The 22,277-nt window shown below is 41.4% G+C and overlaps 1 protein-coding gene across 7 annotated transcripts in view; it reads left to right on the plus strand.

Moving 5' to 3' along the window:
* LOC110980790 (diacylglycerol kinase delta-like) overlaps nucleotides 1–22,277 on the plus strand; it is a 137,816-nt gene that overhangs the window by 47,361 nt on the left and 68,178 nt on the right. For 6 of the 7 annotated variants that reach the window (XM_022237752.2, XM_022237753.2, XM_022237751.2 and 3 more), the window contains exon 2: nucleotides 18,375–18,422. In XM_022237752.2, coding sequence (XP_022093444.2) covers nucleotides 18,375–18,422 — 48 coding nt within the window. Of the gene's footprint in view, nucleotides 1–13,506; nucleotides 16,898–18,374; nucleotides 18,423–22,277 lie in introns of those variants that run through there. The other variant, XM_022237756.2, reaches the window with a different exon arrangement.

The raw sequence follows: 22,277 nt of genomic DNA on the forward strand, positions 1-22,277 counted from the left end.
TGAATGTTTTGCGTTGAAAGGAAGAAGTGGATCTGAATGAAAAGTAGCCAATGGTATGCATGTACATGTATACAGTGTACAATGTACGGGTACCGGTATGCATATGAGAGCGCTGTTTATTCGTTGGTTGTACCACAGAGTGACAATTGTGTGCGGTGGCCTCAGATGAACTGACGTATCTTGTGCACAAGTCTTTGCATTGTACATGTATGTCACTTTGTGATAAGGTTACAGTACACCGCACCGGTACTGGTATGTCCATGCTTGGTCAGACCAACAAGTGTCTTAACCATAAAAGGGGGGGGGATACACGTATTTGTAATCCGTCCCCCTCAATTTTTTTTCTGTATTGCAGCATTTTTTTTGTGGGTTGTGGTGAAGTCTTTAGTCATATTTTCATTAACCCTTTGCAGTCATTTTGACACCCCTTTTTGTGACATTTGAACCTACATGTACTGTTCTTGTCCAAAATAACTGTCTCTCAGTGTGCATGAATGCAGTGCATGAATGAAAAAAAATCTTACATGGTTGAAAAGTGTCCAAAATGTCTCTGGTGATTTCCAGTGTGCAGCTGAGTTGTTGGCAAGGCGTGCAATTCAAAAGTAGCTCTGACAACACTGGATTGATTCTGTGAGGCTACACGCGGTCAACCGAGCACTGCCTCTCAGCAACTGGCGATAATCGTCCTCACAAATTAATAGATCGCCAGATAAGGTGTCTCCAATTGGCCCTGATCTGATTGCAGGGTATGATCTCATGCTTACCCCGCTGGAGGCAACATGGGTGTTTGTTGATATGCGCTCTGGGCCGGTTCAAGGGATCACTTCCCCCCCTCGTTAGAGCAATCGAGGGTTTGGGAGAGTCTCTGTTGCGGTCAACTCAGGAGATTGAAACTTGTGTAAGTTGCAGAGTGTTTTGTGGTGCCGCGGTAATTGTGCTGCCAGTATTAAAGTGACCTTTAGCCTCATTTGCAGATGGCTTCTTGAAGGAAGAAATGAATGGTTTGGTACATGTATGTACGTGCAAATGTGCAAAAAGTGAGTTAATCCTGTGTTTGTGTATAGAGGCTTTGCGTGGCAGCCATCATGCAGGGCAGTTCTTTTGTTCGGAAGAGAAAACCTCCTCTACATACCCTGTGGAACAAAAGCACTGGCCTGCAACATGGCAGCCATATGCAAACCCTTTATATATTAATGCAGGTATTGGCATCATTGTCTATGGTTTCTGTTCTCCATGGGTTGCTAATATCAACGGACATAGATGTAGCCATTAAATCATTTATTCGGAAACTGGCTTCTCAGTTTTTAGTTCATTCTGCCATAAACTGCAGCAAAGTATTTTAAAAAATGCTTAATTTGAAACCCAATGTTTCACCGAGCAAGAAAGTTTACAAGTTCATGCACCTCAAACTTTTGTCAGTTAACTAATTCAAGAGTGACCCCAGTAGAAATTTTTCGCCGTTAGTTTCTCATTGGCAGCGGGGGAAGAAGTCGCCCCCGGTCATTTCCAATTTGGCCGAGTCTGCCTGATTGTGGGGCACAATGATTAATGCGGTTAGTAAGCTGCAAGCGTCTCCCAATCGGAACTCTCTGTTACATGGATCAATATAACGCTGTTGGCAGTGGTAGTGAGAGACAGGTGAACTACAGGTTGTGGGTTTAAAGGGACTTGTCCACAAAAATTTGATCAAGTTTTTTTTTTTTTCATCCAGGAGAATGTGTTAAGTTCAAAGGTCAGTGAGACTATGGTTTCCAAATTCGGAAAAGCAGAGTTTTGTCCTCCCTGTGCAGGTGGTTATCAAGTAATGGAAATGTGCCCATTTTCTGTTTGTTGGTGTAGGACCCCCACTCATTTTAATGACTTTGCTAAAATGATGTATCTCACTTTAAGGACATTTTGAGAAAATGTGACCGAGGATTGGACCTTTTGCCATTTTGTCTTTTTAGGTTTTGGAGACTGTGAACTGTTTGTTTTTTTTAATGTCCTGCTGTAACCAGGAATTTAATTTTTTTTTGCATCAATCAACAATTTTAATGGATAATCAGAAAATTACCAATTATTTGAAGATTTGCAAAAAGATACAATTATTTTTCTGGAAAGAAACCTAAACAGTTAATTTTTTCACTTTGAGATACATATCTTACATGTATCTTCAAAGTGCTTCATTTCCCGGCTGTGATAATTTCAGAATCAGAAAAGGCGATCTTGCATTACTGGGATATCATTCTGACTCCAATTCACCAAGAACTCAACTTTAACCAAAATAGGGCAGCAGTCGACCATGAAACTGACCGTCGCTTGAATCTTGGAAAACCTACATGTGCTTGTACATATACTGGTACATATCCATTGAATGCATGTGCCGGTATGTATCCATGATGCACTGTACCAGGTGTTTACTGGCTTTCTCTTTGAAAAAAAAAAACGTGGATTTTGAGATCAGTGCTTGAAGTCGATGAACCTTCATCTGGAGGATTTGGTTGCTCTGTAGCAGTGGTGTAGCCCTGCCCCTGTGGCAAAGAGATAATCTGCAGCGATAAACAACCTTGTCCACAGGGAAAGATCAACCTTTTTTCTGGGTCTAATCCTGCTTCAGCTGCGTGCAAACACGCTATGAAGAAATCCGGGCAGGCAAACTCCGGAAAGATTCATGCCTAGATGAAGACAGTGACATCGTTCTGGTGGTTGAGCGACCTAAGTAATTAGTGAACTGGAAAATTTGATTCAAAAATTTATCTTTTGAAATTTGGCCCTCTTCCTTACTTAGTAAAATTAAATTCTGTCAACAAATATTCAAACTACATGTATAACATTATAATACGTTAATAATAATAAAGGTGGAAGTCAGATTTCAATTAAGAACAAATGATCAAACACAGGTTCTTAGTATCTTTTTGAAAATCACTAAGCTGTTCTGTTTCAATCCTGTTTTTGATCCTAGTACTTTTCCCTTTTTTTTTTTGCTTTGCTTTCTTTTTTCTTTGACAGTATCTCAGGAGAATATTTTTCAGTATTTTATGCACTTGTGAGAAAGGGTTCTCTGTCACCTACATGTATTGTACTCTGTGCATGAACACTGAACAAGCAAGGGCTTCCTGCCACCTCTGATCAATGCCCCATGGGTTTGACCTTCCGCACCATGTGCCAACATTTCCTTGCATGTGTACAAGGTCTTGCTTGATGGAGAGCCAGGTCTACCTTGACAATTTGGGTTCATACATTGTTAGGTCAGCTTCTCTCTTTGATGCAGGTTAAAAGGGTTCTTGAGCACAAAGTCTGTAGGAGTGATTCGGGAGACTGTGTGCCACCAAGAGGTTGCTATGGAGAGGCCATTTTTCAAGTTTGCTGTTTACAAAAACATGGCATTTAATATCTGTGGATATTTGTCAGGAACAATGAGTTCCGAAGTACATGTATGTGAATTCATCTTCCTGCTGCCTCACAAAAAAAGCCATCTTAATAAATCACGACGGTTGTAATACATTAGGATCTTCATCCTAAACAAACAAACTTCAGTTCAAATTCCTCTGCGAGTGACCGACAAATAAAATTTGTCGTCATTTCTCATACAGGGTACCGCGATAGACAGCATCCTGATCCCCATGTCAGCCTCTCGGTGGTGCACTGTGTTGTGTATTGCCCGTATACTTTTCCTTTTCTAACCTGCAGTCAACATATCAGCACATGTACGTGTGGTCAGCCACCTGCTCACTAGTTGAATTTGATGGCTGATGCTGATTCTGGCTGTAGCCATGGTTTTTTGTTACTATGAGAACAACGTGAAATGATCCGAGTTATAAAACAACTTACATGTATATTCAGGACCGTCGAGGTCTTTACGTTCATGTCTGTGATGAGAGGTGCACTGTTCTTTCTCAATAATATCATTTGGCAATTTGCAGAAAAGGAGACCTTTCGATGCACTTTCCCCTCCTTATGAGGCACAATAGATTGACCTGAGCGTCACAATGATCAAGCATTCTTGCCCTTCATTGAGGAGAAAGCAAATCGGAAAGTGCAATTTCAAATTTTAGACAGCTACATGTGTAGATGCATTGAGGCAAAAAATAAAATCAACCATGAAAAAAGGACGTAGGTGCTCTGGTACATGTATATTTCTTTGCCCCCAGACAAGGTACTGGTATGGTATCAAAGGATGATGAGGGATTTTGCAGTAGTACAGGTGATTCACAAGAGTGTGCTTCCAAGAGTTTGCAACGCGTTGGCCAATCACATGGTGCGAAATTTGTCGACCCTTTCCAAACACGCATTGTGTCGACATATTTCACATACTGTGATTGGCCAATGCGTTGTAAACTCTTGGAGGCGCACTTTTATAAAATGCCTGTCCTGGTTTACATTATGCACTATCTGCCCTCAAGTGCACCTTCACAAAGCAGAAAGAGGCGAGTGGGAAGTTTTTCAACTAGGCTTGTGCACGTGCCCGACACACATGAAGACCACACTTCCCAACATAAATTGCTTGCACATAGTGTGCTTAATACCTTGTTTGTTTTGCATGTATATATACAAATATATACATGTACAGTACCTTCATACTACAAAGAAATGTAGCTTGCATATTTTATTCAAATTAAAGTGTGCAAACTGGAACACCTGAAATGGGAATATAGAAAAGTCCATGGAAACTGCAATGCTCTGAAAACTTGTGACCAGCAAAACTTGGATACCAGCCAAGTAGCGGTAAAATTTGGATATCTGCCAAAATACTGCCTGATGCACCCTGGTTTTTGGCAGGATTCCAACTGATTTCATCAGGTACATTTTCTGTTTCACTTTCCCCAGTGTACATGTATACCATTCAACTGACAAGGGCCGTCTAGTTATGAAGCCCTGCTGTCCACTGCAATCCACTGGCTGCAGTGGAGGGTATAAAAAAATGTGCATTTGACTGTGGGGGAAAAAATGGCCTAGCCAGTGGCCTTCCATAAACACGCTTGTCATCTGTAGCCATTGTCGAGTAATTCAGACACGGCTTTACCGATAACTTAGGATGATAGAATGCATTTTACATTATGAACACATCACTTCTGTGGCAGCTTAAACGAGTGGATTTGGCTTAAACTTTGGTTTCGCTGGTCCCATCCGTTTTGAAGCCGTGTTTGAAACCACAGGTTCAAACTGTGACAGGTGCAGTACCAGCAAACCAAAGTCCAAGCTGAATCCACTCGTTTCAAAAATGCTCCTAAATGACTACTTTGGTCATTTTGAGAAAAAGGGTCATTTCCCATTCAAATTAAAAATCTACAGTTGATGCATGACATTTATGTGCACATGTATAATGCGTATATAGATTTCTGAACTACACGTGTATATCAAGAAGAAGAGGTTTACCTTGAAAAGCTGTACATGTAGTTATGGATGCGATTGTGATCTTGTGTAAGTATGCTATAAATGGATCCTACATTCCAGGAGTTCTTTCATCAGAGTGATAAAACACGCAAGTATCTCTTGGAAAACTGTTTTCTGCTAACCCTATACTGAAATTATTCACTTGTAAAAACTTCCTCCCCCGAGGCGATGTTCAGTTGCCGGCCTCATTTAAACTTTAGACACACTTTGCATTAAGGTTGGTCCTCCGAGCGGTCAAATTGTCAATACGAGGAATCCGAGTATAAAAGGTGATCCGTCGGCAAACGGAGGAAGCTTGGCAATGAAATTCCCCAAATGGAATCAGTTTCATCCCATTTGCCAGGGTTAAACTGTTTGCTTCCCTTTTTCTGGTGGCTTCGCTCTCTGTGCTCTCTGCAGCTACCGAGGTCATCCAATAAAGCGGAGCTGAGCCAATCGGATCTGCTGAGTGTTGCGAGCACAATTGACCGGGCTTGTCAAAAGGGTCGGCTCATCTTTTAAAGTTGGAAGCGTAGCGGACGCAGCCGGGAGGGGGGGGCATAGATTGGGGTGGGGGAGGGAATCAATCGTTAGAGTTCCTGACTACACACACGTGCATTAGGCGCCCCAGTGTTTACTTTGAGACATTGATTCGAATCCGGACTTTGCAATTTATAGCCGCGACAAAGGAAATTCACTTAAGGTAGAGCGATTAGTCAATTGTGTTGACAGTCAAGGAAAGTTAACCAAATACTGATATGACGGCCAACACGGACGAGAATGTCAGGTCAGCATACAATTTTTGTATGATGTACCCTCCAAGGAGTGTTTCAAGGAGTATGTTGAGGGAAATGAGAATGGAAATTATAAAGACAATGGTGCACGTAACATGCAGGCACAGTTTCCTTCATCACTGGAGGAGAGTTTTTCAGGGAGTCCGTTGTTCTCATACCGTAGCATTGGTTAAGGATTGAGTCTCTTCTGTTTTCCATTTACTGCATACATGTATATGACATGCACATTTTTGTGGGATGGACCATGTACGTGTATAACGCATGTGGCTTCAGTGATATAATGCCATAGGCAATAGTGTCTTAATTTTTAACCGTGGAGAGAGATTCCCTGTACATGCCGAGTTGCACGCTTGCCAGCCAGGAAAGGCTCCCAAGTCAACACGGCCGGGGGAGGGGGGGGGAGATTGGTCAATATTTCCCTGAAAGCTCTTTCCTCACTCCAGTCAACAAACCAAGTGTTTGCCAGCCAAATATGCCCGCTTTTGAGAAGCACACTTCACGCAGATTGTACGCACGTTTAAGCCGGCTATTACGGTGTGTGCCCGGAATGCTTATCGCCACGCAACAATCTATCCTTTTTCATCGTGCCTTCGCATACCCTGTAAAATGCATAGTACGTGTTCACATAGGGAGTTTCTCATTAATACTAGATGGGTGTTAACTTGTACATATTTACCCATACACTTACACTGTAATTTGTAGGTCGAAGCTTTCAATGGCAAAGCTGCCATTTAATATTAATCAAAACAACAGCCTTTGGTCAGTTAATATTTGTGGATTTAAATTTTTGTTCGCACAAATTTAAATTTATGGTGTGTGATACATGTATTTTATTAAGGGTCTTTGCAACTCAATGTTTTTAATACAAGTCTTGAAAATGCAGACGCCTATGTGTGTTTCAGAGAATCTCATTTTCAATTTCTGTCTTGCCATTTTAAAAGATATTTGTTGCTCATTTAATAATTCTGTTTTATGTACTTCATACAAATTACCTGCACAATATTCCTGAGCAAAACTGTGATGTCGTTCCTGGGAGAAAACCACAATGGGGCATTTGTGCTCCGTCAAAATTACTGGGAAATTTTCAAAGTGGCTTCACGTGACAGAAGGAGAACGGTTATGACACCAGTCACTGCTCATGTCGAATACAAAATGGTTCAGCGAAATTAGGGCAAGCAGGATAAAAAAAAAAAGAAGAGGAAACACATGCCTCCTCAAAAAAAATTCTCTGTATAGCTGTCGCCTTTGATGGATTGTTGCCACTTAAATTATGACCCCAATATCGGATGTGATACAGATTGCACGTACATGTACGTGCCTTGTTACTACAATGGCTCTATCTCAACAATCTCATCAAGTTAATGTTTTGCGAGTTTTATCTTCCAATTTACGGCAATATCTTTCGTTATATAGTCATCAGCTTTTCTTCTTTCCTTTTTTTCCCCGACTTCTGTTTTTAAAAGGTTTTTCATCTATCGTCGCTGCTCACCTGTGCCCCATCCTTTATTCTGTTTTCTTTTTTTTTCTTTTCTCGCCTGTTATCTTGTGATTTGTTGTGACCTTGTTGTTTGTCGTGACTGCATGGTCCGTAATGTTGAGATGGTTTGAGTGTCCTTGCAGATGAACGTGCACGGAATTCCGTATTATCTAGAAAGAAGAATGAAACGTGAAAAACGGATAAAATTACAAGTGTACATGTACTTCATTATTTGTCCTTGGTCAAGGTTGCCTCGCATCCATCTGCCATTGGTTTTCTCAGAAAATCCTACTCAATTCCCCCCCCTCATCTTTTCTTCAAATCTGGTCTCTTGCCAATACCCTCAAAGGAAGAGGATTAGTGACCTCGTAGATGAAAAAATCTCTCGGCCTTGTGCCTGTACCATAGATGAGCAGGGCACAGGGGCCTTGTTTACCTGATGGGAAAGACAACCTGAATGCTGAATGCGTGTGCCTGGCATTCCATTATTGCTCTCTGGTAAAGGAATTGAGTAGGATTTGGTTATGAAATTGCATTTGATTTGGTAGAACTGCGGGAATTTCCCTTTGGAGCACCTGCCAAACTGAACATGCAGAAACAGTATTGAAACATTCATACAACTCCAAAACAAATGAAAAAAAAACTTGCTTGTGGCAGGAATTTTTTTTATCTCTCGTTAAAATGGGACTATATAAAAATAGCTCAAGCCCCTCTCCCTTAAACAGAAAGAGTGGACTGGAATGGAAAATAGTCCCTTTCTGATGGCACCCCAGAGGCCTGCTCATCCACACGGTGATGCCAGTGAGATATTTTTGAGATGATTTCCTGACCGGAGTGGCCGTCCTTGATGGGGGTCCATTGTGTTGCTATGGCAATGGAATGCATCTCCACTGATGCATCTGACAGGTTTGGAGTGTGTTGGATGAAAGCAGCCGAAATGGGGGTGTATAGTTTATGTAACTTTTTTTAGACCTTTTTTTAAAACTTTGTTAAAACCTTTCGTTATGTTTACTGCTGCCTAAAACTGAGTTTCATGTTCTCAGTGAGTGGAATGTGTAAGGGGAGATGCCAAAGAAAGTACAAACTATTAGGTACCTGAGGGCAATAGGCAACAGGTGTAAGAGATGGATCGTTAAGCACTTTCTGGATTTTAATAATTTTTACTTGCAAGTGCAGGTCAAAATCACAGTATAGAGGTTTTTCACGTGACATAACACAATGGGCAAAGGCATTTCAGGAAGTGTACCAAGTCTGTGGAAGCGGGTGCATTTGGGAAATTTTTTTTGTTTTTAAAAAAATCTTTTTCATGTATGCCAGCATGTCAAGAGGCCTCAAAGGCATTTCCACGCACATCTGTGGAACGTGAACGCTGACCATGACGGAATCATGTGACTGAAAATCCTCTATTCGACTCAAGGCAACAAGTCCTTTTATGGTGTACTTCTGTATTGTGACAATTTTCATTTGTGGAATATACATGTACATATTGATTTCTCACAGCTGTTCAAATTGTCAGATCGATTCAGTCCTATTGCATGGCACCAAATACAAGGTGCTGTGCACATACACTGGACACTTGCAAAAAGCCATGTATGCGAAACTGCAAAGCGGAAAGACGTTGGTTTTTTTGGGGGGGAGGTGAGGGAAGGTAAAATTTATCGAGCATATCAAATACGTAGAGACTGGCTGGTGCCAGTGTACCGCATTAAAGAGGAATGAGACCAAGGTTGAACACGGTCAGAGTATTTCTGCTCTTTCTGCAGGGTCTGAGCCCATAGTTGATTTTTATATACATGTACAGTGTAGCTCTGGAAATGTACATGTACTGTACACTGTACAGGACCTAAATGAAATTGTGGAGGAGTAAATGTACCTCTCGATTTCTTTGAATTATTAACTTTTTAAAAGTTACCCAGTCTGTACAGGAAAAGAAATGGCCTGCTGTGACGTGTACATTGCATTGCACAGAGCTATATACTCGTATTTCGCATGTTTCGTTAGCCTGGTTCCCCGCTGATTTTCGCTCAGCACATAAATTTGCTAAGCAATTTGTTTTTTCTCTACTTAGCAGCTCCCATGGTCATGCTGTAGTCACAAATGGATCAGTTGTAGATGGTGTCACTCAAGAATGATTCAGCCCCAAACACCCAGTGCCGCATTTGCTAAATTTTTTCTTTCCTCAATGCCAATGTAACTGTCACCACCTCACTGACCATCATGCATGCATTCCCCATCTCCTCATGTTACCTTGGTAGTTAAAAAAAAAACCTGAGACATAAATTCACCTGGCCAGAGAAACCCTACCAGCCCTGAAAAAAGACACATCTATCAGTGAGTTAATTCAGAGCAAAGAATTATTCTTCTTGGATTGATGTTTATCTGAGGGCATACCTGCATGGGCAGTTAATTTGCACATATGCAACAGTACGGTACCGACGAAAGGGCACTGCACTTCGTTTGGCTTACATGTGAATGTGTCGACATTGACACCTCGGCTTGTGTGACATGTACTCATAGTGCATGTACACGTGCACGTATGTGCCACATGAATGTTTTTATTTGATCTTGGAAGTAATGTTACTGCACTCTGAATGCAGGTCCTGGCAAGGATCTGGGCCAAGTTAATGGTGGTAAGGGCAGATCCAATTAGTTGAAAACAGGAGCCTTTACTCATTGTCAATGAGCCCCAAGCCGGGCTGAGAGAGGGTGCAAGTTTCCTAGCAATGGAAGCTCTTTTGGTAGGAACTGCACTTCACTGGTTCATGAACGACAGCACTGTATATATGAAATGCAGTGCACACATTGCAGTTGTGTCACTGCTAGCAAAATGAACACTCCCAACCAACCTGGCTTTGTTCAACTGATGAGGGGTGCTTCTGCTTGAGGTGGATAGGTCAGGTTCATATTGCTCAAAATGATGAAGAATTCCATATGGGAAATTCCATGAAAGAGTGGACATGGCCCTAAAATTTCAAATCCATATTTGAAAGCGATTATCTGTAAAATATTGATTCACATAGTTCAAACTTTGTGGAATAACTTAAAATACTTGAATTGTCGCAGAATTTTTTGAGAAATGGTCATTTGAAGTGGAACGGTAATTTTGAACTGAAAGTTTTCCAAAGCGGGAAACTCTTCGTTTGTTTGTTTGTTTGTTTGTTTGTTGGGGTGTTTGTTGGGTTGTTTGTTTGTTTGTTTTTTTACAGGATGATCTAATCATTTATTCATTTTTTGTAACACATATGACACAAGAATTCAGATTTTAAAAAAGAAGTGGCTTGACTTGTTTCATGAGGACGTCATGACTAAATGTTCAAAGCACTTCTAGGTAGTGTAACGTGAGTAACCAAAATATGACTTTTTCCCCTCGTGAATATGTTTCTTAGTTTCAACAGTTGTCAATTCAATTATCATTCTCTTGGTGATCCCCAGTGTAAAAACTGGGTTCTTTATGATGTGACTTTTCACTGTTCAATGTGGTGAGGTGATGGAAGTTGTATCGTAACTGTGTAACGTGAGTAACCGGGATTAGCAAGTATGAAAAAAAATTATGTGAGGAGACTTTAGCACACGGATATGCTTTATAAGCAAATAATACGCAAGTGTCCCATTTTTAAGCAATGAGGGCATTACCCATGATGCACTGCACACTGTCTGAAATGAGCACATGGAAGAAAAGCACATGCTGTTGACCATCTTCGGAGACTTGTGTTACCAATTTTGGCAGATGTCGTGAGTACTTATCTTCCTTCTTTATCATGTTTATAAATCCTACATACATGTACATGTATGTGTATATGTTTCAGTGAAATTGCTTTCATAAACCATTTATTACTGACCAAGTACATGCAGAAAGATTTCTGTCTTGTATTTTTTAAAGTAAATTTACACATGTACTGGGTACATCAGATTATTTGCCTGTAGGCCTATATTTGTACATACATTGTACATATTTGTACAACATACAATATACACTGGGGTGGGCAAGTTATACTTGGGCTTTATGAAGATGTTCAGTATCGGTTGTTCCGTGTGTTAAAGGCCAGGCAGAAATAAATCAACAAGGACTGGCCTTTGTCTTTTAATTACTGTTTTAGAGAGTGCGACATGTACATGGGGTGCTATATCCAGGAGAAGTGGTTGACCGTGGTAATACCAGGTATCGGTGATGCATCCAGCCGGAAACTGCAACTGCAAGTGGCCATCACCTAGAGATAAGATCTTCTATCATCGAGGAGAGCTGGTATTAAAACTTAATGCACCTGCAGTTCTGAACAACCGAGGCCACTTCAAGTTTTCTGTGAAGTTTTAGTTCCATCATGCCCAGAACCTTTGACTACATTAAGATCTACATTTACTTTCCGTATGGATAAATGACCTATGCAAACTGTTGATCTCTTATCCCTCTAAGCCTTTAAGATGGTTGAGATCTATAATGCTACCCCAGAACTGTGGGGTCCAATGTCCACCCCTCTCCCACGAACGTAGCGGTTCTGGGGATAAGAACATGCTTGAAAGTTATTTTGCTTGTACAAAAATTTAATAAACAGATATTTTGTTAATGATACCTCTACATAAGTAGGTCAAAATTTGTACGGTTAATTTGTTAGTTTATGCCTGCTATGTGTTTTGCACTTTGTAACGTGAGTAACCGTAACGTGAGTAACCAGATGTCTGGTGAATTTCTAGAAAACCAAACACTCCAAAAGAGTCGTATTACTTTCATTATTTGGGCCCCATGGCAAGGTTCTTAATTCAGTCAAAAGAACTTTTAAAAGCTTGTTGGTATTAGGAGACTTTTTGATTAAAGCTTGTTGGCTTTTTATGTTTGTCCAAAAATGAAAAGTGAGTAACCGATTTTTTGTACCTTATTTATCATGCTTAATGCTTTTTATATTATCTTTGTTTATTAGGTAGGCCTAGGTATGCCCTAGATACTATGGAGTTAACAATAACTGAACATTTACAGGAAAATAATTACAGCCCAAAGAAATTCAAAAGTTCATAAAAACGTAACATGAGTAACCATGGAATTGCCCATATTTGTAAATTGTGTGTTTAAGGAAGTATGTACAGTAAGTGGTAATAGTAAGGCAAAATTAAGACAAAATCACCAAACCACATTATACTGTCTCAGTGTCATGGATCTTAAAGCTGACATCTAAAACACTGAGCTGTTTCCATAATGCATGAACTAAAAGTAGAGGTTGCAATGCAGAGCACATAAAACTTGCTGGAAAAATTGTCAGTAACTCCAGTAACTGTTTGGAAATGGGCAAATTTCTCAAGTTGCTAGAGTAGTTGCACTGTCACTGATAATTGATGAGATCATTTGAAGCGTTTTTTGGACTTTCTTTTCTCATTGTGGGATGTACTGGTACATGTACGGTAAGCATTTACGGTCCATGCACTACATGCAGCTTTGTAGAACATCAGACCTGACGCAGAGTTACTGGGGCAGGTCAGGTACATGTACCGTACATGTAGCTCTTGGTCGCAGCCATAAATATTTATGTGTAGATCGGCACCTGCAGACTGATACACGGATCAGCCCGTTAATGAGGCCAGATAATTGGCCGGTTATTGGGGGGGCAGGGGATGTGGATGGTGTTGGATGACACCGTTACCAATCGTCGGATCTTAGTCGGGCTTGGATCAATCAAGATGTTACGACAACAGTTTCACACTGACTAGCCATCCGCTGTGTCAGCCCTTGTGGCATCCTTGTTCCTCGTTCACCGTGAGAGATCTGGTGGCAAACCGCAATTATACATGTTGATGAGGTTACCGCCAGCACCCAGCGATGACTTAAGTGGACCAGGTATTAATTGGCTGTTCATTATACCAGGACTTCCGCTCAACTTGATTGGCAGGCTTTTACCCACCTCAGCCTGAGTGCAAACACGTTCCCTCGTCCAGACATGGGCCGGAAACTAGATGCGGAAAAAGATCATCATGGCCTTTCTTTTTTTCGTAGCTAAAGGGGCCTCTCTGTGACTTGTTTACTGTCCGACTAGGAGGGTAATAAACACTGGTGAATGGCTGCAGGATTTTGACGAGGCATATTGAAGCGAGAGTTCTGGCAGTAGGTGACTCGTGGGCTACGGGGTTGGACTTGGTTAATGTCTGGGGGACTGAAAGAAGAGGTTCTCATTTTAAGGACAAATAGAGGAAAGTGGAGACGGCTAAATTAGCTTTGGCCCCATCGGGTACAACCCTGGCAACTTGAGGGGAATAGAGTCTTGGAACTTTCCTCGCTCAGTTCCTCCTCTGCCTCCTCCAGCTCCCGTCTTGTTTTTACAGCCTTGGGACATAGCGATACTGAGATAATAGAGCAAGAAATCTGCCTCCTCTCTCTTCCCTGACCCTTGCAATCGGTCTCCCGTGTCATGATCGTATCTCCGTCTCTCCTTGAAGAAAGAAAAAAAAGTCATCTGTAATGGAGCTGCTTCCCAATTCTCCTAACCTTTCAGATTGGACCATCCAACTGAATCAGCTTCCCACACCTGTGCGGTCTGCTGGCATCTTTTTTTTCTGTGTGTTTCTTTTCTTTTCTTTTTTTTTTCTCTCCCCGCCGTTGTCAGGTATTTCAGACTCTTGCGTGCATCATCTCACTTCTCCAGCGTCACCGATGCTGTGGCAAGGACACCAAATGCATTATCGCCGCTTTTTGTTTATCGGGTTCAGAGCAAGTGAACCGTGCTCACTTGCCACAAGAGGACGTTATAAAGGGTGCTTGATTGTCGGAGGCCCTGCCATCCGTCCCAGAGTCATGAGCCACTGCTCCAGTGCCAGCAGGATTTTCAACAACCTAATAAAAAAAAAAAGAGTGGGGAGAGCCAGATGCAGACGACACAGCAGTCTTGTCAGGCCACCGCAGTAGGAGAGCCCTAGTTGTTGAAGGGAGATTTATGGAGCTTCTCAGTACGCAGTTGGACAACACTCGAGATTGCACTTGTGATGTTTAACAATTCCCCAGCGCTAAGCCTTTCCGGATTCCCCCGAGGGCCAGTGGACAAAACCACACGCCGATCTGCAGCACACTGATGAAGTGCATTGTGCACACATACTAGACATTGTGCACGAGTTTAACGGACCATTTTTTTTTTCTCAGAAACTGTTTTGGATAACATGATTCATTGGGATTAATTGTACGAGAAGCACCTGGATGCTTATGAAATATTTTTTAAAAAAAAACGTTCTGCCTCCATCCAGTAGTGACAAATTGTGTCCGGGGATTTGTTTTTAAACATTTGAATGTTGTTTCCTGTTTAAAAAAAAAAGCAACCCAACAGTTCATCAGGTATGATCTGAAGTGTAATTATCCAGAAATCAGCCAGATTTCCACAGGAGCTTGTCTTCATGAAAATGCAAGACTGCAGCTTCTCGAAATTTATATATGCACTCACGTTTTGATGCTTTCCAGAGTCCATTGAAATACATCACAGAGATATTTTCCATCCCTGGTGGTTCCTGCAGTCGTGTTGATATAGACAACGTGATTTCAAAGTCAAGTTTTTGTTGGGCTTGTGTTTGTGCTTGTGTTTGTCCGGTGCAGTGTTGGAACGGATCAGCGATGATGTTACGTGACCGAGGATTTGTGAGTTTTCTGCATGTGGTTACATGGCAACCACCGATAAATCAACAGTGTGGCTTCCTAGTTTGTTCGGTCTGTAGTTTTTGTGGTTTTCCTTCATCGCATGCACCACTTCCTTGCAGAGAAGAGAGTGCCAGTGAAAAAAAGTGTTCCAAGTGTTAGTTCTGGTCAGTGAGAAAACATCATATGAAATGATAGGGAGCCCCTAAAAATGGCAGATTACCTTTGACTTTCGAAGTCCACTAGTAGTGAGTATCTACTAGTGGTTTTCTCCTGAGATTTTGATTCGCGTCCAATCTGACGTCATGTACATGTAGATGCTGCTGTGAGATGTTCTATTGTTCCCCCCCCGAGGAGATCCTCTGAAGTGAAAGACATCAAACACTGAGCATCAACCTTCTTTCACGTTGTCGAAAAAAATCTTCAAGTGGAGCTCAGTAAAATGTTCTCGTCATCTGTTGGTGGCTTCCCAGAACCCCTGTGGGATGGTTGATGCTTAGCCAAAGAAATACTTTGAGCCCAAATTTCATCCCTCCCAAATTGGCATGGAGTTCTTGCACTGAAATTGCCGTCAGCTCCTCTTGGGAGGAGCAGAAATGATTTGGTCCTGTCGGAAATGGAAGATCGACATGCAGACGCCAAGTGCCACTAGCTCTTGAGAATTGGAGAGGTTGTTTATGCTTGTACAGTTGAGCCCTGATAACAAAACACTTTCACTCAAAAGAAAAAACTCTTTTGGGTAAGCCTCTGAGGTTCCGTCACTGCTTTTCTGGATTTATTCTTCAGATGATGACGTGAAAATTGTTTTGACAAGACTCTGAATTGAGCAACGAAATGTGACGTTCAACAGGATGTCCGGTGAGGAGGTAAACAGCAAAAAAAGTTGAGGAAAACAAAGCACGTGTGTTCCTACCTGTAGGTCTTCACATTTACAATGAACTCCCTCAGAATGGTTTTGAGAATGCTTGGTGACACCGAATGAGAGTGGAACAATAACTTTGCTGCACCGAGTTATTAGAAGTAGACTTCATTGTGGCAGGTGGGTTCCACTGTGCCATTTTTTTATGGATATTGTCCTGTCTGCCGGTATCGGTACAAGTTTGAAATTTGCGTTCGGGTATTGCAGTTGGCATTCAGGACCGCATCATCTGTGGGCGGGGAGTACGGCCATTTTGAAGGAGAATGCTGCTCCTTACTATCCCTTTGTGTACATGTGCGCGAGTTTGCCCTTCAGACATTGTGTGAAACTCATATATAATGGTATATGTGGATTCATAATGGATGTGGGTATTTACAAAGAGCTGTCACTGAGAAAGCCTTTGATGGTGCTGTCTATTTAATACAGAAGGACTTCTTTAGTTTGTGCGTAGGGGCTGGAATCTGATAACAAGTCCAGTGAACTGAAACAGGTGGCTGTAACGACCACACAATTAAAGCTAATCTGTTTATCGCAACATGGACTATTGATCATTCTCATTACGGGGGTTCAGCTACAGAGTGCTTCGACATTCACAGGGCCCTCACTGCAGCACTGGAGTGGTAGTGTGTCATTTGCCGAGGAAGCAAAGGTTGTGTGGAGACACGGAGACAAACAAAATGCTGTACCACGTCGTGCCGTACTGGAGCGACATGAGCTACACGTTGCTGCGGCGGGATTCTGGGATGCCTGAGCCTTCAGTGAGTTGAAGTGGGAATGCAGGGAGGGAAAGTTTGACTGGCTGGTCTTGGTTTTTTCAAACAGGGCCAAAGAACTTCTTTCATTTTCTGTGTACAGTGTAAGGGGCCAGGGGCAGCATGCTGACTCATACATATGGGGCAGGCCATGGGATTTCAGGTCAAAATTTTGCATTTTGTGGAAACTCAAAGTAACGTGCACATTGTAATTAAATAGACTTACATTCCCAGCACAAAAGATTCTCACAAAATCATTTTGAACTAACATTTAACTCTACCTGAGTAAGGACATTTTTGGGTAGAAATTTTTGCAAGGCAAAGAGTTCCTAGTTATATCACAAGCCAAGCCTAGAAATGTAAGGGTTTAATTTACAAATGGAAAGCTTTTATAAACTTTCTTTAGTCCTGGGCTGGGAAAATTTGTAACATTTACAGTGCTCGATTGTATTACAAAAGCCTGATGGCCCGACTTTAAGGAAAGAAGAGACTTGATATTTCTGTCGAAGAGGAAGTGTTTTGCAAACAATGTGTAGAATTGCTGAACACTGTCTTTGTATCTCAATGAAGCTAGCACATCACTGTCCTCACAAGCCTCTCTTTCAAGGTAGTGCAATGTTATACATGTATACTCACGTGTATTTTCATGCTGAAAATGGGCACACGAGTCCATACATGTAGTGTTAACATACATGTACAGCGCTTGAAGATTGGAATCTCTCTTTTGCCATTGTTTGTGCCGAGAGCCAGGTCCTACAATGTAACTCTATGCCTTGGTCTGTGTTACCTGTGTTTCTTTTCATACATGTACATGCATTGAATTAAAACAGTCCGATGGTGGTGTAATTTAACCAGTTGCAGACTTCCAGAAAATTTGATGTGATACACTGCACGAGTGGTTTGGTGACTTTTAAGAAAATTGAGACCTTGACAAGGCTATCAAGTCAAAAAGGATGGCAGCAGCGTGGAGGTGGCATGGAACCGCTGGAATATCATGCAGTGTCATGAGCTTTTAGGGAGTCGTCTGCCTGTGTATCGTAACATGAGATCTGTGTACATTACCTGTACAATACGAGATCTGGTCTCTGTTTAGTTTGAGTTGTTGCATGTCAAAATTTGCCTTCCTCGTACCGGTATGGTTACTCAGCCACATACATGTACATATATTTGTTTCTGAGGAGCCATCTTTAATATTCCTGTTTACATCCTGGATCAGATGGAGTCATTATGCATGCGGTACGTGTAACAGGAAGACTCTTTAAAACCTGCATCAGAGCAGAAGCTCTTACTCCAAAAATTGAGATGAGATGAGACTAAGTGAGGATGTTTTGATGCAGGTTTACAGAAAAGCATTTTCTCTTCCTAGGCTATATGGTAACTGCTCTGCACAGGTCAGTGTTGGTTATTAATTAAGATCTTGTCTGTGCATGGATGTAGCGATAACCGCATTTTATTTTCGGTTTCTTTGTTTTTCATTCTACAGGCATGCATCAAGGAGGGATTTCTGATGAAGCAAACCAGCTCTTTTCAGGTGAGTTGAAAAACGAACACGAGTAATTTCATAATTTCATATACTTGAATGTGAACACTTCAGAAAGTTCAAAGTTTCGCATTCCTGAAGACACAAGTGTGCGTGTTGGAAACATTCTGACTAGAGTCGTGGCCAGAGTTGTTAGTTGTGAGGCAGAGGAGGATCTGCTCACTAATTTGTTCTTTCCTTCTGTCATTCGTACAGTTTCATCAGGTCGTAATCCAATTTGGCACCGGCATGATTGCATAGGAAATATTTGGCAAAATACCCATGTCGCGATGACACATGAAATGTCACATTAATTATGTGTACCGATATGTAGACGTGTTGAGCTGCCTCGCACTTTTCCAAGTTTAAAGATGGGATCTCTGTGCTTTGGCCCTTGATTTGTAATTGGAGGGTCAGAGGTTCGAATCCAGCAGTTTCCTGTGGGTTATGGCCATGGTGGTTTGTGGGTTGTGGTTCAGGTGGTTTGAATCCTGCTGCAGGCCGTGGTTTGTGTCCCAGGGCAAGGCATTTTACCTCATTCTGTTGGCTGAGGCTCGTGATTTACAACTGGAAGAGCAGGGATGCAATCTCCATATCTCTGTGTGCTCTTTATGTTCATACCGCCCCGGCAATGATCCCTCTTTACTGGTACTTGGCTATATCCAAATGCACTTGCCAGAACTAACAAGTACATATGGGTGATGGATGATGCCGACAGCTTGCAGCTTCCAGAAGCGACCTTGTCATTTCCATCTGTTGCCAAGTCCTTCAGTCAGGGCCTATTGGTGCTTCAGACAGGGCCTGTAGGTTCTTCAGACATGGCCTATAGGTCCTTCAGTCTCAAGTCCACTAGGTGCTCCAAGTTTGATTTCAAGATTTGAGTACAGGTGATCAGAATCTGAAATCAAGTTTGAACTCAGGTCAATCTGTTCTTTGAGGGGGAAGTCGAAGTCTTAGCAGCTTTGTGGATATCAGAAAGCGATTAAATGTTGGACAAATTGTAAAATCTTCCAAAACTTGCAAGCCATATAAAAGCAGGGTAAAATGTTACTGAAAGACTAGTTTGGAGACAAGAATAAGAAGCCATCAGTGCGGTCGCACCACGCTCATCAGCAGGTGTTAGATGTGGATGTGTACCAGTACTTCTTAGACCAATAGGATGCTCTGATTTTGCAAAATATGCAAGCATGAGGTTCGAAAATGCTTGTGTGAGTACTGCCTCGGTTGTAATGGCATCTTCACGGAGTAGTCTGTGCATGGTTTGCATATACCGGTGCCCGGTATTCCCCTACATGTACCGTATGTACCGGTAGTACAGGCATATACAAAGCATCCTGGTATTCTGTGCAAATATTCTATAAACAAATACACAAACTGAATCTGCATGCACATGTTGGGGGAGAAAAAGAAGTTCTGACCAATTTCAAAGATAGAAGAGGTTCATGTACCATTATGGTGACAGACGTGCTGTAAAGTAGCAGTTGAATACTACACATGTTGTGTTCGATTTTACACATTGGGCATTATCGGTTGATCAGCACAATCGCACCGCGCTATCAGTTGACCCTGTATAAAATATCTGACTTCACTTCCTTTTTTCGAAACAATCTTCCACAACCGTGAAGTAGAAAGGAGAGTTGATTGGCTGACTGCAGAATTATTGACAAATCATGCAGTCAGATGAACAAGATTTGAGCTAACGCGCCCAACATACTGACAGCCTATTAATTTGGAGGAAACAGGAATTTTACAGCATTAAGGGTCATGACTGTATCCTCAAAACTGTATTCGATTTGAAACACTGATGAACCTGACCCAACATCAAAACACAATTGCAGGAAATGACAATATATGATGTCAATCTCTCATTTTCTGAGACGCATTTTACAGAAGTTTCAAGGTCTTCATTGTGAATTATTAAAAGAATACCAAATCAAGCTACATGTACATTGTACATGTAATTAGGTCCGAGAGACTTCACTTCGTGAAAAAGCTGCACAACACTGGAAACTCTTCTGTGTGGCATGCTGTAAATTACAGGGGAAAATATGTGTCAGCGGACACCCTTTTTTAAACACGCACACAAGCTTGCCCCAGATTTGGTGCCCAATTAAAGTTCACCGCCCCTCACGCAAATGTCAATCTGAACATGGTGTGTCTTACATGTATGTGTAAAGCGTGTTAACATTGCACTGGTATCCGTCTCGAATTTAATTGGGTACTAAATTTAGGGCCCCATTTATAGGTTGGCATTGATGAAATTATTGAATTGAAAATATGCACAGGTTGTTTTCTACTGCTTCACACTGGTGGTACCATTTGGGTTGAGTGCACGGGTAGTGGACGCTCTGTAGATGAAAAACAAACAAGAGAAACTGGAATTGAAAATGGCCGTGCACAATTAATTGCGGAGCTGGGGCCCCGGTATGGACAGCCTCCTAGCTTAGGCCACCTCAGCTTGCTTGTTCAATTTTTTGCTCGCGGTACCGGTGTTATACATGCACACGTAAATACATGTATTTTGAAGGTGACAAGTGAAATGTTAGAACTGGTAGAGGTGCATGTACATGTATTAAAAATGATGAGTAATGAAGTTTGCAACTGCACGGTCAACGATGATTGTATAAATCAGTTTCTATCCTAACATCAACCATTTTCCTTTTGACAATATGCCATAGCTACGAGTACATAGATTCATGTACACATTCTAAGTGCTAGACACACTCATTGCTTTATACATGTACACCCGTACGTACCGGGTACATGTACATGTACTTGTACCTCCGTAGTTCACAGTGGTTGGGCAGTTTATTTTTCCCTTTTCCAATTTTTTTGTGAGCAAAGGCTGGTTCATATTGGTGTGCAAAGTGAACACAAATGTGAATTTGTGATGCAAGATCAAATGTTTTGCGCTGCAAATTCACAAATGTTCAACACATTTCAACTCGAGTGAAAGTTTGCTGCAAGTTCTTTTGCGATGTCAAATTTGCTTTGCCATTTCGTTCGCCTGTAGCACGAACCGGCCTTCAGAGAAGCCAAGCACAAACAGGTGGATACAAATTTGTCTGAATAATTGCACTTTTAAATGTATTGACCATATTTATCCAATTTGTATTGACTTTTCAATCATGTTCATAACATTGTGGTATTATTCTTAATAAAGTTGAGCCAGAATTCTAAACCCCGAAGAACAAAACTAGTGGCTGTTTGACTTGGAAGTTTATTTTTCAAAATACCTCTGTACTGCACTGCACTTTACATGTACAGTGTACATGTATAATGTGCCACACATTCAAGACCTAGTGCTTTGTCGTTTCTCCTTTTAAAAAGGTGTAGAAAAGTGCCACACCTTCAATCAATACATTTATTTCCACAGTGCGGGAATCATCCTCAAGGCCAAAGCTTGTGGCACATGTGCCAGACCAGACAAAACAAGACAAACCACCAACTGAGATATTTAGAAACAATAACAATAATTATACATTTAGAAAAAGAAACAGCAAAAAATAAACAAACAAAACAAACAATGAAATGAAAGTTATCAAATACAAATATTGTTTGGAAACAATTATATTACTTTTAACAAGTACAAAATGGCTGCTGAAGTCCGAGGAAGTCCTCAAAAATAATTTTTTCCAAGGAAGAATCAATTTCAGCCTTCCCCTCCCGCATCTACCCTCTCACTTGGAAGCCCCGCCTACTCCTTTTTTTCCAGTTAAAGTAAACTCTTGGACTCATTTTTTTGTAATGGAACAGACCTTATTTATGGGGAGCCAATTTTGATCTTGTTTCCCGAATCAGTCTTACACGTACTCTAGGCAGTATAATCTCTTAATGGGGTATGGACCTCTTTGAGTTCCATGCTTC

This window comes from Acanthaster planci, linkage group LG14, assembly GCF_054643075.1.
Source record: "Acanthaster planci isolate LZ-2023a linkage group LG14, COTS_SCS, whole genome shotgun sequence".
Taxonomy (NCBI): domain Eukaryota; kingdom Metazoa; phylum Echinodermata; class Asteroidea; order Valvatida; family Acanthasteridae; genus Acanthaster; species Acanthaster planci.